General features: G+C 44.7%; 6 protein-coding genes across 6 annotated transcripts; 4 read left to right on the plus strand and 2 right to left on the minus strand.

The window, feature by feature from the left end:
- Positions 1 to 637: 637 nt before the first annotated feature.
- BO87DRAFT_448251 (uncharacterized protein) lies at positions 638 to 2,579 on the plus strand (the record flags this gene model as incomplete). The annotated part of the gene is made up of 3 exons (XM_025628289.1): positions 638 to 1,186; positions 1,237 to 2,181; positions 2,217 to 2,579. 3 exons carry the CDS (start codon positions 638 to 640, stop codon positions 2,577 to 2,579), a joined length of 1,857 nt encoding a protein of 618 aa, XP_025483204.1.
- Positions 2,580 to 4,452: 1,873 nt separating this feature from the next.
- Positions 4,453 to 6,377, plus strand: BO87DRAFT_404117 (cytochrome P450; the record flags this gene model as incomplete). Its single annotated transcript, XM_025625831.1, has 7 exons — positions 4,453 to 4,664; positions 4,718 to 4,850; positions 4,919 to 5,110; positions 5,164 to 5,315; positions 5,366 to 5,614; positions 5,678 to 5,941; positions 6,019 to 6,377. The coding sequence occupies exons 1-7, from the start codon at positions 4,469 to 4,471 to the stop codon at positions 6,375 to 6,377; spliced, it is 1,545 nt and encodes a 514-aa protein (XP_025483205.1). The 5' UTR covers positions 4,453 to 4,468.
- Positions 6,378 to 7,037: 660 nt separating this feature from the next.
- On the plus strand, positions 7,038 to 8,099 carry BO87DRAFT_393995 (SDR family NAD(P)-dependent oxidoreductase; the record flags this gene model as incomplete). Its single annotated transcript, XM_025625089.1, has 6 exons — positions 7,038 to 7,086; positions 7,138 to 7,498; positions 7,553 to 7,665; positions 7,725 to 7,747; positions 7,803 to 7,855; positions 7,910 to 8,099. The coding sequence occupies 6 exons, from the start codon at positions 7,038 to 7,040 to the stop codon at positions 8,097 to 8,099; spliced, it is 789 nt and encodes a 262-aa protein (XP_025483206.1).
- Positions 8,100 to 8,914: 815 nt separating this feature from the next.
- Positions 8,915 to 10,468, plus strand: BO87DRAFT_413134 (cytochrome P450; the record flags this gene model as incomplete). The annotated part of the gene is made up of 1 exon (XM_025626550.1): positions 8,915 to 10,468. One exon carries the CDS (start codon positions 8,915 to 8,917, stop codon positions 10,466 to 10,468), a length of 1,554 nt encoding a protein of 517 aa, XP_025483207.1.
- On the minus strand, positions 10,315 to 11,890 carry BO87DRAFT_373410 (magnesium transporter CorA family protein). The gene is made up of 2 exons (XM_025622546.1): positions 11,216 to 11,890; positions 10,315 to 11,161 (listed from the first exon to the last, which is right to left on the minus strand). Exons 1-2 carry the CDS (start codon positions 11,737 to 11,739, stop codon positions 10,573 to 10,575), a joined length of 1,113 nt encoding a protein of 370 aa, XP_025483208.1. The 5' UTR covers positions 11,740 to 11,890; the 3' UTR covers positions 10,315 to 10,572.
- A 572-nt stretch (positions 11,891 to 12,462) lies between these two features.
- BO87DRAFT_351669 (uncharacterized protein) lies at positions 12,463 to 13,145 on the minus strand. The gene is made up of 3 exons (XM_025621147.1): positions 13,030 to 13,145; positions 12,743 to 12,968; positions 12,463 to 12,685 (listed from the first exon to the last, which is right to left on the minus strand). Exons 1-3 carry the CDS (start codon positions 13,137 to 13,139, stop codon positions 12,500 to 12,502), a joined length of 522 nt encoding a protein of 173 aa, XP_025483209.1. The 5' UTR covers positions 13,140 to 13,145; the 3' UTR covers positions 12,463 to 12,499.
- Between the last annotated feature and the right edge of the window lie 3,311 nt (positions 13,146 to 16,456).

Genomic DNA, 16,456 nt, shown 5'->3' on the forward strand with positions numbered 1-16,456 from the left:
CTGTATCTTACGTCAGTATTCAGGCATAGTTCACCATCTTTCGGGTCCCCACATTTACGCTCTTACTCAAATCCATCCGAAGACATCAGGATCGGTCGATGGTGCGCCCCGCGAGGGGGCACCCACCTCCGTTCGCTTTCACTGCGCGCACGGGTTTGACACCCGAACACTCGCGTAGATGTTAGACTCCTTGGTCCGTGTTTCAAGACGGGTCGTTTACGACCATTATGCCAGCGTCCGTGCCGAAGCGCGTTCCTCGGTCCAGGCTGGCCGCATTGCACCCCTGGCTATAAGGTACCCCGGAGGGTACTACATACGTCAGTGAGATAACGCGCAAGGATGAAAGGAAATGCCAACCAAGATCAATAATCAGGTGTATTTCTGATTATGTAAAAGGATGCAAGGAGTTCTCATGTGTTGTACCACATATCTTCACGAACCGTGGCGGTGGAGGCGGAGTGAACTGCACCACGTCATAAGGCTTTATGCATGGTGTATAGACGAAAGGCCTTCAGATAAAAGAGATGGAAAAGGGAACATCAAGATTTATTTTTACTCCATAGTCCACGTCGCCTGTTTGAAATTCATGATATTTCCAGGCACATATGATCTATAACAAAAAATAAACTGAGTCAGTATGTTTTCTGTGTCCCGAACGTTGCTACCCCCAATATCCTTTGATGAGTTACTGCTTCACGCTGCATTTTTCACGATAATTCAGGTTTTTAGTATGGGAGGGTGGCCCTGTATGCTAAATGTCCTACTAGCCACTCTCGCCTCCACTTTGGCAATAGCACCCATCGGTCTTCTGGGCTTTCTTCTCCTCGTCTCATTTACTTCGCGTCAAATTAGATGTCTGTCAAAGCACGACCAGACTGTCATAGGGAAGCCTCTCCTTTTTCCTGCCACGCTTGACCATACTCGCCTATCACCAATCAAAAACAAATTCACCTTCAATGTCTTGTTTGTCGGGATACCGATAGGACTCAGCTGCCGATTCGGGCGACTGCTTTCTATTGATGCAGAAGATGTAGATGAGAATAAGTGCAGTGAGAGTTCCACAGTCTTAGCTTGGTTGAGGTCCCTCTTTTCCAGCTGGTTCAGTTTTGACTCGGCAAGATACCTCCACCGTGGAGATGACACAATGAACTTACAGATCAAGTTACATAAATTTTTGAAGGAGCATGTATGCCATCTGATGTTGTGAGGCTGAGAGCTAAGCTGACATGTATTCAGAATGAAGACCCTGACAAATGGCCTTACGCGTATATGCTGAGCGTACCGCGGTTTATGTGGTGGGAACGGAGCGTGGTGACCTGGTGGTATCTATATTCACCAAGCAAGGAATTAGATGCGGTGATTACGGAGATCAACAACTCATTTGATGAAAAAAGAAACGTCTTGTTCAGGGTACAGCGTACCAACACGAATGCTGGAAGCCCATCAGGGGACCATCAACAACCTGTGGACCTTAAGGAGGAGTACTTGGATAAGGGCAGAAGGGTGTGTTCGCTGAACCCACAACATGAACCATACGCCTACAGAGCGACCTGGAAGAAGGAGATTTTTGCCAGTCCATTTGAAAAGGTCGGAGAAACCATGTCTACCACGTTCATGGATCCTGTAACACCGGCATCATGGTCAGGAAATCGGTCTCTCTCAAACATGATCAATCTAGACCCCTCTGGAAGTGCTAGAATGATAGCCAGGCTTAAGTGCAAGGTACCGCCCATCGACCCGAGCCACGCATCGTCTTTCCAGATCTTTCGTCTCCTCTTGACATGGACAGTGAATATCACCTTGACAACACCGAGGATCCTCTTTATAGCCATTCGACTTCACATTATGAACCTTATGAGGATGATGGACCGACCGGATATACGGCCGGGGAGCGAGCCAAGACGGGCCGCTAACGGGGAAAGGCAAGATACATCTTTCAGAATCCTACATGATGTTTTTGGGCTAGTTACTGACCTAATCAATAGGGCGCTCGAACACTTCTTCCGAAAATATCTGAAACACATCGTTGCCTCTAATCCAGGGAACTTGGAAGTCACATACATACCTTGCAAGTCAGTGTCAAAAACCACAACTTGTCTGAGATCTACACAATACTCGGAAGACAACCATCCCATGCAGTTGAAATTCGAGGTTATGGATCCAGCCTTCTATTCCCGAATCGTCAATCTCCGAACGCATGCATTGCTATGGCAAAGGAAACAAAGCCTGGAAGGTCACCTGCTGATGCATTATCCTCCCCTGTCATTGCTTCCGATATACCTCTATTTGTACAGCTATTAGATGTGACCATCAAAGAGATCAGGAATCACGATAAAGCCAGCTTCGGAATGTCGTCACTCATATTCTCTCTTCGTCGTTGGCTGACTCCCTCATTCATGGATTGCTTTGTTTGCAATGTACTCCCGCCCCATATCCAAGAGGACTACATCTCATGTCTAATACAACTATGGGTGGAGAAAGTGACGTGGAACCTTCTGAGTCCTCAACAGATATACAGCGTGATCAGGGCTGCGGTGCTGCAGTGGGTTATTTGCTGGATACTGTTCCGCATGACATGACTGATTCGGTGCTTAGCAATGGAAAGAGGTCCAGAGACGTATCAGGATGAGTGTTGCCTGTTTGATCTTATTTTTCCCACAGCCTAGGAAGTTGGACTTTATACTTTCCGGTGACTATGGAAAGCATTCCTCGATCATCAATGCGACAGACTGGTGAAGATGTCGCAGGAAGCAAGCTAAAGATACCGGGGCCTCTGGTAAGGCAGAATCTGATGCATAAATTCGAATCGACTGTCACGCGTGAGCTCATACAATGTCATGGAAGGGAGGGGCGCGCCGATTTGTTCACTTTAAATGGATATTTTCTTTTCCTGGAAGGAGGCCGACAGTGGAAACGCGCCTCCTACATACAATCCTATGAGAAAGAATCTTTGATGTGAGTAAGGTTACTGCAAAACGTAAACAAGAGAAATATGACTTGGGGTCTTCGCTATAGGTGGCGTTTTCGCTGAAGATTCCGCATTGTTAAATCCCCATTCCCAGGCCAAAGTACAAGTCGACCATTCCAAGCAAGAGGCCTAGTTACATGCATGGATATCTGAGCATAACGCAATTACTATGGAAGCAAGCAGGGTAATACACCCCATGGCTTTTGGAAAGACAGGGTCAGGACTATTATCAGGGTAACCCGCCCAGACAGTCATACAATTTTTCGCACAAAATGAGATCCGTGGGAGAAGCATAGTAACCCAGAATATGTCATACATTGATTTTGTAAGCTCCGAGCCGTAATCGCTGATGGGCAATGCGGCGAGTAGACACGCAGGCACAATGAAGACGGGATATCCGGCTGCAGCACTGGAGAGTTGGAGGTCCGGGATGGCTAGGTTAAGATTGGGAATCAGGCTGATTCGACTCGTAGTTTCAGCTGAGTAAGAATTATACAATGTCTCCAATGTAATGTAAAATACACTCGCTGCTTGAGTCTTGTTCAAGTAAGTCAAATAATGAGTGTGAACTCTCTCTGCATCACACCATGGTGTTGTCGGGGGCTTGAATCTGCGAGGCTGATCAAGAGGAAATTCGCTACAAAGGCTCCGCAGCTATTGACGCAATGTTACCATCTCTTGCATGTAAGGCTAGCTTCAAGCCGCAAATAGTACTTCGGTAATTCCTCAAAGGCAGTTTTAACATGTAAAATGTAGTGAATTGAGACGAATCATAATAAGTCGCGAAATACGGAAGAGGGCCTTACGGGACCCAAGCCAGTGTGATATGACGTCTATATACAGCGTCTTTCGTGATTGAAATGTACACAACCTATGCAGAATCGTTGCTTGGTGCCTAACACGGCGTAGATGATAATAATGAATCATTCCTCATGAACAGCTCTTGTTACAGTACAATTACAGCTCAAATCAGATGATCCCCTTGCCGAAGCTGCATCCTTGCTTCCTTGGCACATATTTTGTATTGTCCGATGGCACACTTGGCGTATTCCTACTTCTGACATAATCCCATCCCCCTTCAGGACACTCTCCCCCAGAAAGGCTCCTATTGGCATATCCTCTACACACAAAGTGCCTCAGCCGATAATATTCTGACAAAGAATTCTATGATCTCCATAAATGTCAGATCAATGCCCTTTTCAAGCGGTACGATATGGCAGCGCAGGTATGCGTTGCTCAGAATACGGGAAGGAGGGATTCTCTGTACCCAAGCTAACCTGGCAATCCTTACGAACTCTGTATCACGAAGCTTCATCCTGTCATACTCTCTTCCCAGATTGCATTTCGCATGGTATGACCAATGGCACTAGACATATCTAGTGCAGAACCGCTCTTCTGCAAATCCATTCTCTACTCCATCTCATTCCTGGAAGCTTTTGTTACCACATAATTCTTCGTTTGTCTTTCACCACAAACTAATGTTAATGGAGAACATTGACAATGAATACTCTTATATATGCCTCTGTATTTGGGATTTTGGTTCTCTATATCGTCAGACTTAGCCACCTCCGAAAGCGAGGTGCACTTCCACTGCCCCCAGGGCCGAAGGGTCTGCCCCTGGTTGGTAATATACACGATCTCCCGCCACATCGGAGTAGAGAATGGGAGCACTGGTCAAAGCATAAAGATATCTACGGTATGTCAACCTCGTACGAGCTTTGTCTCCGTCTATTGAAGCTGAACTACCAGGCCCTATCAGCTCTGTGTCGACGCCGAGAAACACTCTGATCATCATCAATGATGCCAAGGTTGCGATTGAGCTTCTGGAAAAGCGATCGGCGCAATACTCATCCCGACCTCGCATGGTATTTGGCTCTGAATTGTAAGTTCTGAATCGTGATCATTCCACAACCTAGTAAATTGCGCTAATAATGTTCCATTCCGGGATAGGGCGGGATGGGAGCGCATGGTCACAATGAAGCGCAACCCTGTCCATGTTCGGGGACAGCGAAGGCGGATCCACCAATTCCTGGGTTCAGCTAATGCCCTCTCATCGTTCTATACTCAGCAGGATATTGAAGCTCGACGATTTCTTCTTCGGGTTCTCCAATCCCCTGAACGACTCGTGGATCATATTAGAAGGTACATTTAATGCCCACCTAATCCAGTACCACGTAGCTCACAGATTGAATTAGCCAGACAGGAGCTACCATCTTGAAAATTGTCTACGGGTATACCACGCAGCCTCACGGCCGTGATCCTCTTGTTGATCTTGCGGATACATCGACGGAGCAATTTGGAAAAGCACATACGCCAGGGACATGGCTTGTGGATAGTTTCCCTCTATGTATGTACCAGACTCTCAGCACCAACAGAACCTCCTAATCCTCCTCTTAGTGAGATACCTCCCAGAATGGTTTCCTGGGGCCGGATTCCAGACTAAAGCCCGCGAATGGAGATACACATTGGATAAACTGGCTGAACAACCATATCTGTTTGTCCAACAACAAATGAAGAACCGTACGTGCCAGCCATCCTACGTTTTCAAGCACCTCACACAGGCGGGACCCGACATCGATTCGGAGGAAGAAATGGAAATCAAGTGGTCGGCAGCGACACTCTACGGAGCTGGTGTAGATACGGTCAGTACACCGTCATGAAACACTATGAAAAAATAGTTTACATTTAGGGTCTGCTTGACAAATGTAGACGGTATCCGCTTTATCATTTTCCTGGCCATGGCCCTCTTCCCTACCGTCCAGACCAAAGCGCAAAAAGAACTCGACCGCGTTGTAGGGACCAGTCTCCCCACAACAGAAGATCGCACAAACCTACCATATATTAATGCAGTCATCAAAGAAGTCCTCCGGTGGAATCCTGTTACTCCTCTTGGCGTTGTACATGCATGTACGAAGGAAGATGTATATGAAGGATATCGGATTCCAAAGGATGCAACCATCATCCCAAATATATGTTGAGTTGTCTAGTATCTACTATCTTTCTTACCATTCTCATCTGGGGCTCTAGGGCTTTTCTACATGATCCCAAAGTCTACTCAGATCCGATGACATTCAACCCCGAGAGATTTCTGGAGACGGAGACCCATCCCGCAGAAATCGATCCCCATAATCTTGCCTTTGGACTCGGTCGTAGAATATGTCCCGGTCGTGGGTTTGCTGACTCTACCATTTTTTTTACTGTCGTGCGGTCATTGCAGGCTTTCCGGATTGGCAAGCTTGTCAGAGATGGAAGAGAGATCGAACCCGTTGTGGATTATCTGCCAGGGGTGATTAGTCACCCCAAAGCTTTTGAGATTTCTATTACACCAAGGAGTAAAGAGCATGAGTCGTTTATTCGTTCTATTGAGATAGAGCATCCGTGGGAGAAGGGGGATATCGTCATTGTTTGAGATATTCGGTCTTTAATACATATCTTTGTGTTCTTGATTAGACTGTGGCCATCATAAACCTTGTTCCGGAGCTTAGGAGCTTCATCCTAAATGTTGATAGACTGGTAATAATGAAAAGTATTCTTACAACTTTTACCATATACACTTCTTTCTCAGACTGCTGCTTTTTCACAACTGCAAGCTATCCATTTAAGTGCCACCAATCCAAACCTATCAACACCAAAGTTGTCGCAATATAACGTGCCCTGCAAGTAAGCAAAACAGGAAGTTGCGCGTTATCCTAGAAAGGGAAATGGGACTTGCCGCCTTATCATCGTGGATGTATTGTCACCTTTGCAGAAGTTTATGTAGATCTGAATACTTTCCCGTGCAGGTAAAGACCTCCAGCTGAGATACTTCGGGAATGCGAGGGGTTAAAAGCAGCGTGAAACGCAAGGAAGGACGATGACGACATTTTACATAAGAGAAGACAGACTGCATGAGCTGTGTACCTGGGCACTAGATGCCTTAAATGGCATTCTTGCGTGGGGATCTTAGCGGGCACCATTCTTCCAATGAAGAATGGGCAAGGTCAGTGTCTCACCAGATACCCCCAGTATCCCCGATTCAGTTTTTACACTGAATTATTGTTCATCCTAATGGTATCTCACACAGATTACCATGGCTCATCTTCTGCGCGGAACAGCTCTCATCACTGGAGCAGGCTCGGGTAGGACGGCAGCACCACATGAATCTACCAGCGAAGCTGAAATATAAACAGGCATCGGAGCTGGCGTGGCTCATAAATTCATTCAGAACGGAGTATCCAAGCTAGTGTTGGTCGACATTAATTCTTCCAATCTTCAGAACGTCTCCGAGTCGCTGAAACAAACATCTCCTTATGTGGAGCTGCTAACAGCATCTGTGGACGTGACGAACGAAAAACAAGTCAACAATGCGGTCCAGAATGCCGCCACTAAGTTCGGTTGGGTGGATATTGGAGTTAATTGTGCTGGAGTTGGTGACGCAGGAGAGCCCACACATCAATTATCCCTAAGGGACTGGCAGCGCACAGTTGACATTAACCAGACGGGGGTGTGGCTGTCGCAGAGGGCACTTCTTCAGCAGATGCTTACTCAGACGTATGTAATGGTCTCAGCCGTATGGGTAAATGCGCGAGTTCTAATTATGTACAGATCGTGTGGTACTCGACGTGGTCGTGGGGTTATTGTTAACGTCTGCTCCTCGCTAGGCATTACTGCCTCGATTAAGGGTATACCTTTTCCTGCATATATATCTTCGAAACACGGTATGTTTGTCTAGAACATCCATGATATACTTTTGCTCATGGCTTATGCGCATCTATAGGCGTGATGGGACTTACGAAAATGGTTCGAATAACTATCCAATCTTAATCAGATTCACCTCAGCTGATTATTGCCATAGGATGCCAAGTACTACGCCCGGAGTGGAATCCACATAAATGCCGTTTGTCCAGGGTATGTCAATTCTCTCCTTACTGCTTTCATTGCAGTTCCCTGAAGAGTATACAGATTTGTGAATACGCCAATGATATCGGATGCAGTAGACTCGGGGGTCTTTAAGGAAGAAGTCGAGAGTACACCAATAGGGAGAGTAGCCGATGTGGAGGAGATCACAGACTCGATTTCATTCCTGGCCTCGCCGATGAGCAGCTATGTCTATGGAGCAGGCTTGATTGTTGATGGAGGATATGGACTTTAATCGAATAATATGCAAGACCGAGCTGACATTTGTGGCGCATTGGCCTCTCCATCACGTCTAAGACTTTGTTTCTGCGCCTCGTGATTCTAGCTACTCATTTCATCACCATTAATTGTAAGATAATGACATCTTGCTGGCTCATTGCTATGCTCGTTAACACCTGAATCTTCTCTTGGCGAACATCATGGATCACAGTCCCGCTAGTCCGAATTATAATAGTACCAGTTAAATATATCTTTTAACTAACAAGTAGTATGTCCCCAATCCTGCAATCCTGCCTTGGAACACCATATAGCCCAGAACGGCCCAAATCACACACCCACCAATAATAAACCCCGATTTCAATTCTTCACCAGCCAGCCCTTGTCCCTCAACGGCCGTGCGTCAAGTGACAGACGCCCCGTCACTGCACTAATGCATCTGAGCGGGCCGTCAGACGGCATAACTGTCTTGCTGGAGGGGAGGTCATGCATGGGCGTTTTAGTGACACCAAACTGTAGCCATCCAACAACTAGCGTGACGATATTGCTCCTACCATTGTCGATATTAGACTTCCCCACTACCATAATAGGTCTTTCTCAACCCGCCCGAAGCACAAACTAATGCAAGGCTGTCATTGCAACGTAACCGAGACTCTTACAACCCCCTCATGGGTCGAGTAGTGTTGATAGAATATCCTTGCTCGTGTCATCAGAGAGGGGAAGAGTCTACTTAGCACCAGTATATAAGAATAGTAACACCTTATAAGCACATCCCCTCCCCCACTCAAGCCCAACTCTAACTCCCCAACCTATACATCCATCCATACCACCACAATGCCCACCATCCTCCTCACCCTCCTCGCCCTCTTCACCCTCCGCCTCCTCTACGAATACAAACGCGACCGCAACCTCCCCCCCGGCCCACGCCGACTCCCCCTAATCGGCAACCTACACCAAGCCCCTCAAACGCTCCCATGGCGAGTCTTCGACCAATGGAGCAAAACCTACGGGCCTATCATGTCGGCCCAATTCGGGCGCCAAACCCTCATTTTGATAACCTCACCCACCATCGCACGCGATCTTCTCGACAAACGCGGCAGCATCTACGCCGATCGCCCAGATCTCGTCATGGCGAATAACATCACCAAGGGCCTGCACATGCTCATCCGGCAATACGATGACTGGTTACGACTTCACCAGCGACTGGATGCTCCGTTGCTTAGTCCCCGCGCGTCGAATACATACCACCCCATACAGGATCTGGAGAGTAAGCAGCTCATGTTCGACTTGCTGCGGTCGAATGACTTCGACGCGCATTTTGAGAGATATAGTGGGAGTTTGATGTTCGCGTTGGCGTACGGGTTCCGACTTCTCTCGCCAAAGGGGCAGGAGTTGCGCGATATGCGGACCATTCAGGGGAATTTTACCTATGCGGCGAGAGTGGGCACGTGGATTGTGGATGCGATTCCGGTGTTGAATTACTTGCCGGCGGTGGTGGCGCCGTGGAAGAGGCTGGCGGAGAAGTTGTTTCGGCTGGAGGCGAGTGTGCATACAAGACATCTGGAGAAGGGGTTGAGGAGTGAGGCGTGGAATTGGTCAAAGGAGTTCTCCGCGTCGAAGCATGCGGAGGGGATGCCGCGGATGGATTTGGCGTATAATTTGGGGATTTTGGTGGATGCGGGGTTTGAGACGACGTGGGCAGTGATGAAGATCTTTGTGTTGGCGATTCGGACGGATCCGCGGTTTGTGGCGGTCGCAAGGAAGGAGTTGGGTGAGGTGGTGGGTGAGGATAGGATGCCGACGTTTGAGGATCAGGAGAAGTTGGTGTATGTGCAGGCGGTGGTGGATGAGACGTTGCGGTGGAGGTCGATGGCTCCGGGCGGGATACCGCATGCTGCGAGGAAGGAGGATACTTACATGGGATATCGGATTCCGAAGGGAGCGACGGTGATTCCGTTGTTCTGGTCGATGTGTTTGACTGATGAGCCGTGGGATGATCCGCTGGAGTTTCGGCCGGAGAGGTGGTTCGAGGCGACTGGGAAGGAGGATGGTCGGTTTCGCAATTTCTTTGGATATGGGCGGCGGATATGCACGGGTCGGCACATTGCGAGGAATTCGTTGTTTCTACTAATGGCTAGGATTCTTTGGGCGTTTGATATTCAGGCGCCGCTGGGAGATGATGGGAAACCAGTCCCGGTGGATGATATGGCGTTTGATTCGGCTTTTGTCTCGACACCGGAACCGTTTGAGGCGCTGTTTGTGCCGCACAGTGAGAAGGCCAAGGCGATCGTAGAGCAGGAGTGGAATGAGACGGAGAAGGACATGGCGGTGTTGATGGATAAGGTGCGGGAGAGCCAGCGGGCGCTTGGGCTGGATATTAGGGCGTGAATAAGGGGATTCGGCCAAGGAAATAGTATAGCATTAGGTATATGGTATTAATTATGTACGATGAAGATGTAGCCTCTATGCAACATAGTATGTATGTGTAGCAGTTATCGATCCAGCAGTCCGATCCGTTTGGCCACCCAGGCGAATATTACAGTCAGTCCGAGGATGAAACCTAGAATGCTGAACCACCAGGTGAGTGAGTTGTCCCCATCATGCGTCTTCCCTGGCACTCTGACATTCATTCCGAATAAACCCGTGATGAACTGCATCGGCACGAGAATAGATGCAAGAACTGTTAGCTTACTGAGTGCCGATGCAATACCATTGCGCATGCGTCCGGAATCGAAGTGAACCTGGGTGAGGTACTTCGACTGCAACCGCGAGAGCATCTGCTCGGCCTGCTCAAGGTTGGCAATCATGGTAACGACGTGATCGCAGATGTCGCTAAGGTACAGGGCAACCTGCGATGACGAGGTGTCGGAGATATCGCAGTGCCGCGCAAAGGACCGGATGACGTCGATCTTATCGTGCAGCGGCTGACGAATGTTCATGACCTCCTTGCGCAGTTTGAAGATACGCTGCAAGGCTAGTCCCATGTCGTCCGGTCGAGTGATGGAGACGGAGTCTTCCACCGTTACAACACCAGTCTCGACACGACTGATGAACGGGGCAAAGCCATCAACAATGTCATCGCTGTCAAGCGTCAGTAAACATCACCGTAACAGAGGTAAAGTAGTGGTGGCTTACATCAGGGCATAGCAAATCCAATCGCTGGTCAACAGCAGATGACTGCTGTGCTCCTTGATACGCTGTCGCACATGGCTAGTGTGCAGACTGGGGTCGAAACTGAAGCTGAGAACGCCGCCCCGGAACACCACGGCGTAGAGGTTGTGCGAGACAATGCGTACCCCAGTGTCCGTCTCAAATCGGCGCGGCGGTCGCAAAGAGAGAAAGTAGTAGTGACCGAAAAGTTCGATCTTCTCTCTGGTTTCGCGGGTTTTAATATCCTCCGTAGTCAGGGGGTGGAGGTTGAAGAATCGCGCTAAAGCTTCAATATCTTCTTCCGCTGGAGCCGTGATATCAAGCCACCATAGGCCATTGTGGGCCCCTGTCTCCAGGAGGAGGTCAAAGGGCTTATACACAGAGCACAAGTCCTCGATACTGGAGGCCTCGATCGAGGTATTTAGCTGGGAGGTGAAGAAGTTGATGCGACTGACCGCTGCCGGCCGGGGCTTCTCCAGCCGGGGGTCGGGGGTCGAATCAGATGACATGATTGCAGCCAGCGGGGCGGGCTCCATCCCTGGGCGGGGAAGGCCGGATTGAAGATTATGGGCACAGCTGGAATGGAGAAGACATCAACAGGGATTCCAAGGGGGAAGCGCAGCGCATCCTGACGATTTGTGTGTGCGATGGATGAAGCCCGATGATGCGATGAAAGACAGGGAGAGAAGAAAAGTCGAGCCGGAGCCGTGGCGGTGCACCTGCCATCCCGCCTGTGGGCCAATCAGAACGGGATCAGGCCATCCACGTGTTACCGCCCGGTCAGTCTTTCTAGAAAGTTGATCAACACCTTGACACTTCACAGTCCATCTCTTTGATCTATCAACTGTGCAAGTATCATCTAAAAATAACCGAGGCTCTAGAGGTCCTTCCTCGCCCTCTCAGATGCTGACCAATCAGAGCGGCGAATCGTCATCTCCTCCGCATTGCCGCATTCGGTATAAACAGCACGTGACAAGCAGCTGAACAGGAAATCATTTAAACGAACTGGTGATGTCAAGTGAGTCTACTAGACTATGGCCTATGTCTAGTAGAAATGCTCTCTGTCCATGTACTCTTGAAATTTCCATTTCCCGAGCATGATGAATGCAAAGTTATTTTCCCATTATACCTAACTCGTAGATGTCGACGTCATTGCCAGAGCGACGCTCGTTACCAGTCAGCTAATCCATATTATCGTGATCAATGCCCATGTTCCGTCCCTATTCATATACAACGCCAAACCTGAACGCCACAATGAGATATATCAACTTAGGATTTCATCGTGGTCTGGCCGCAGGCCCCACCCAGCCAATACCGCGTCAGCAGCTGCACAGCATCTGTGTTCTTCCGCGTGAAATCATACAACTTCGAAGCACGGACATTAAGCATCGTTCCATCAAAATCGGCCTCTAGGACACGGGCATGACGGGGGCCCATGAGCGAGAGCACCAACGTCTACCAAAGTATGATTAGTAGACGTCTTGGATGGGATCCGTCGGGGGAAGACTGTACCGGAGCAACGATGTGCGGCCGCAGCGTCTTGGACCTTAGACGACCCCTCATAATATCGGTGATCGTCATGATTTCTCCACGAAGCAGACGATTGTCACCAATTACCTCATTTTCCACGATGGCCTTCATATGGGGATAGTTTTGCTCAGGATAATCAGTCACTGATACAGCATACCAATTGAAACCAAAACACTCCAAGAGTTGGCCGAACCTGAAATCCCCAATCCTATAATGGAAAAACAGTGAGAAAACTAGTTTGGAAGCAGGATTTACAAGAAGCGGCTTACTCGCGATACACGCCAAAGGGAGGGTTGTTCGGATACTCGCGCAATGCAAAGGATCTGCAGTCCTGAAAGTGGTAAAACAGAAAGACCTCCAATGCACGAGTGTCCCACATGATATGTTGGAACGTCTACTTGTAGGAAGTAAAGAAAGGGCAGAGAGTTGTTTTTGTGTGTTGTGTTCCTATCTAGGGGTTGCGCAGCGAGGGTAGAAGTAGGGGTTGTTTAGTATGTAGGGGTCACGTGACTGAGGCTACTAGTATTACTGCTTCAATACAGCTCCCTAGACAAGGAAGTGTTGAATAAGGTGTTAAAATCATATTTCTTTTCTAGATAGGTAATTTTTTATATCTCAAACATTGTTTTCGGGATGCGCGGCGGTGGTACTGGTAGTAAAAAGAAAGATTATCTGTAGAAGGTATTTAAATATATAGAATAATTCCTGATCCAGTGATTTGGTAAAACTATTAGCAGGATTAGCTATACCAGCAATATATTAGATTAATATAATATTTGTTTTGATTAGATCTGCTATAAACAGATAACAGTTATTAAGCTACCTGGTTAACTTCATGTAACTGTTATAGTTCAGTATTTTTAGTAAGTTAGCAGCGTCGCTGAATAAGGATATTTTACTGTTATTAGATATCTTAAGATTAAATATCTGTACTAGTTTCTTGATGTATAGGGTGTCTTTAGCAGCGGAATTAAATATATAGTATTTTGTAATAATAGATGAAGATATAATAATATTTTATTTAGTAGATGCCCAGGCGATTGGGCCACCTGTATAAAAGATAATATATTCTTTAGTAGACTTGCTGTTCTTGTAATCAGTATATATAGTATTTATATAAATTTTAATATCTTTAGTATAGTCTGCGGCCAGGGTGATGCTGTAGAAGATAAAGTTATATAAATATCTGTATACAGTCTTCAAGGCCTTTATATCTGCTGTAATAGTCTTATTTATATGTTTTTGTAGGCAGAAGGTAGCGTGGTGTAAATCAGGATATATTTTAGTAGTTAATTAATTTAAATGATTAACTAGTCTCTGATATTCATTGATATTGATATTATCTGTAGTTATTTTTAAGTAATCTATTTTCTTATAGGCAGGGGCTATTAAAGTAGCAGTGCTAGTATAGGATTATAAATCTATTATAGCAAGGTACTTTTCTATGTAGATAGACTATAATAGTAAGATTATATTTACTTGGTAGTTATATAGGATATTATATCTGAGCAGGATTTTTAATTTATCTAATTCTTTAAGACTAAATATCTTATCAAGATAATGTTTTACTGATATTAGATCCTCCTGCTTGGAACTAGTAATAGCAGAGTTATTAATATAAATTATAAGTTAGATCTTTCTATTTCTGTAGACACAGGGGTCTTCTGGTAGAGATTTAAATCTAATTTCTTATAATTTATTATTAAATGTATGATGCCAGAGGTGGGCCGCTTAGTAAAGTTTATATAAGGCTTTTTTTAGAAGATATACTTGTTCAAGTAGTCCCTCATGGTATCCTGTTAGTTATTTTATATAGATATACTTTTCTTTAATTAGAGTATATAGATAGGCAGATATAATATTACACTGCTTCCAGTGGAGGTGCTTTACTGTTATACTTATTATAAATATTTTAAGTATGATTTTACTGGCCACGGGGGTAAAGAACTTGTTATAATTAATATCCGGTATCTGGTAATTACTATAAATAACCCAGTGAGTATGGAATTATATAATAATACCTTCAGTATTAACTTTTAGATTAAATATTTATTTGTCTGAGATTATTTTAGTGCCAGCAGGCCGGTCAATAATCTTATAGGTTTTTATTAATTTAAGTATATTAATTTATGTGGTTATAGCCGCTTTCTAGTATAAAGTAAGCGGGGATATAATTGCTTTAGTATAGATATTTAATACAGTAACTTTGTGTTATTTTAATATAGATAAGACAGATAGATCAGATTCCTGCTCTAGCACGGCTACTTACTTGTTTCTAATCTATATAAGATCTTTATCTTTTATAATATGTTAGAATTGTCTCGGAGTATTAGTAGTAGTAGTATTAGAATACTCAGGTTTAGTAAAGCAGTAATCTTGATAGATATGTTTTATTAATATTTTATATTCTGTAGGATTCTCAATTAAGAGAATTAGAGTAGTAGAAATATTTCTGATAATACTTTCTATAAGTTCAGTAAAGATAGATAAGGTCTGTATTCTTTTATATATAAACTTGTTAATAGTATTATCTGGGACAGGAAGGATCTTGGTAATATTAATCTTTATATTATCTGGTTAATGCAGGAAGATATTATCAAAGTTAAGTAAGATACCTGATCCCGGTATAATCAGATCTTTAAAGATAGGTGCTTTAGCTACTCTACCAGAGTCTTCATGGTTATCTTTATATATGTAATCTTTGTAGAAGATAATATTTCTTAATTTTTTAATTTTATCTGAGGCAGGATACCACACTAGATATATATGGTTATTATTATTATTAAAATTAATAAAGTAGCCAGTTTCTGTGTGAGGTGACATCTTCCTGGAGATAATACAGTTCTTTTTAGATATATACTGGTAGCAGCGGTATCTAAATATATATAAGAAGTCTAGGGAGGTATCAGAATTAGAGAGATTATAATATAATCTGTATAGCTGAACAGGTGTTTGTTTAGCTTTATTTTCTATAAGGACTAGTTAATTTAGGATCTGCGCTGCTAGATATATAGTATATAGCTAAAGATAAGAAAATAAGCCAGAATCAAGTAATATAATTCTATTTATTTAGTTAAGCAAGCCTTCATATTATTTAGAGAGACTGTTTACTTCAGGTATTTATAGTGGTAATATGATAACTTGAATATCTTGATCTTTATAGTTTATCCATTTCTTAAATTTATTAAATTTATGGTCCCTATCTAGGTGCCAGCAAGCGACGTATTTACTGACTATATTCTTGTATTTATTATTTATTTGAATCAGCTCTGTAGAGGTATTATTCTTCTGCTTTAATATAATAATATATATTAAATAGATAATATTATTAATTATAATTATAAAGTATTAGAATCCTCCATGATTTATTAGAATCATCTTCTGTATATTTATATACTATAGTTAGATAGGGTCAGTAGTCCATGGGATTAGATGTTTTAATACTAGATACTTTATTTTATCTAGAGAATATGTCTCATAGTGGAGGTTGTTCCTATATTTAAGTTTAATTTATTGATTTTTTGCAGCGGAGGTAACTCTGCAAAATTCTATATATCTGTAGTACTGGTACAGCAGAAAAAGATCTACTACAGTGAAGATTATTTCTGTATTCTCTGTATGTATAAAAAGTATATTTTTGTATATTTACAGATAGCTGACTACTTTATCATCCTGCTTCCTGTATAGGATCAGATC

This window comes from Aspergillus neoniger (genome assembly GCF_003184625.1).
Source record: "Aspergillus neoniger CBS 115656 unplaced genomic scaffold BO87scaffold_5, whole genome shotgun sequence".
In the NCBI taxonomy this organism is placed as follows: domain Eukaryota; kingdom Fungi; phylum Ascomycota; class Eurotiomycetes; order Eurotiales; family Aspergillaceae; genus Aspergillus; species Aspergillus neoniger.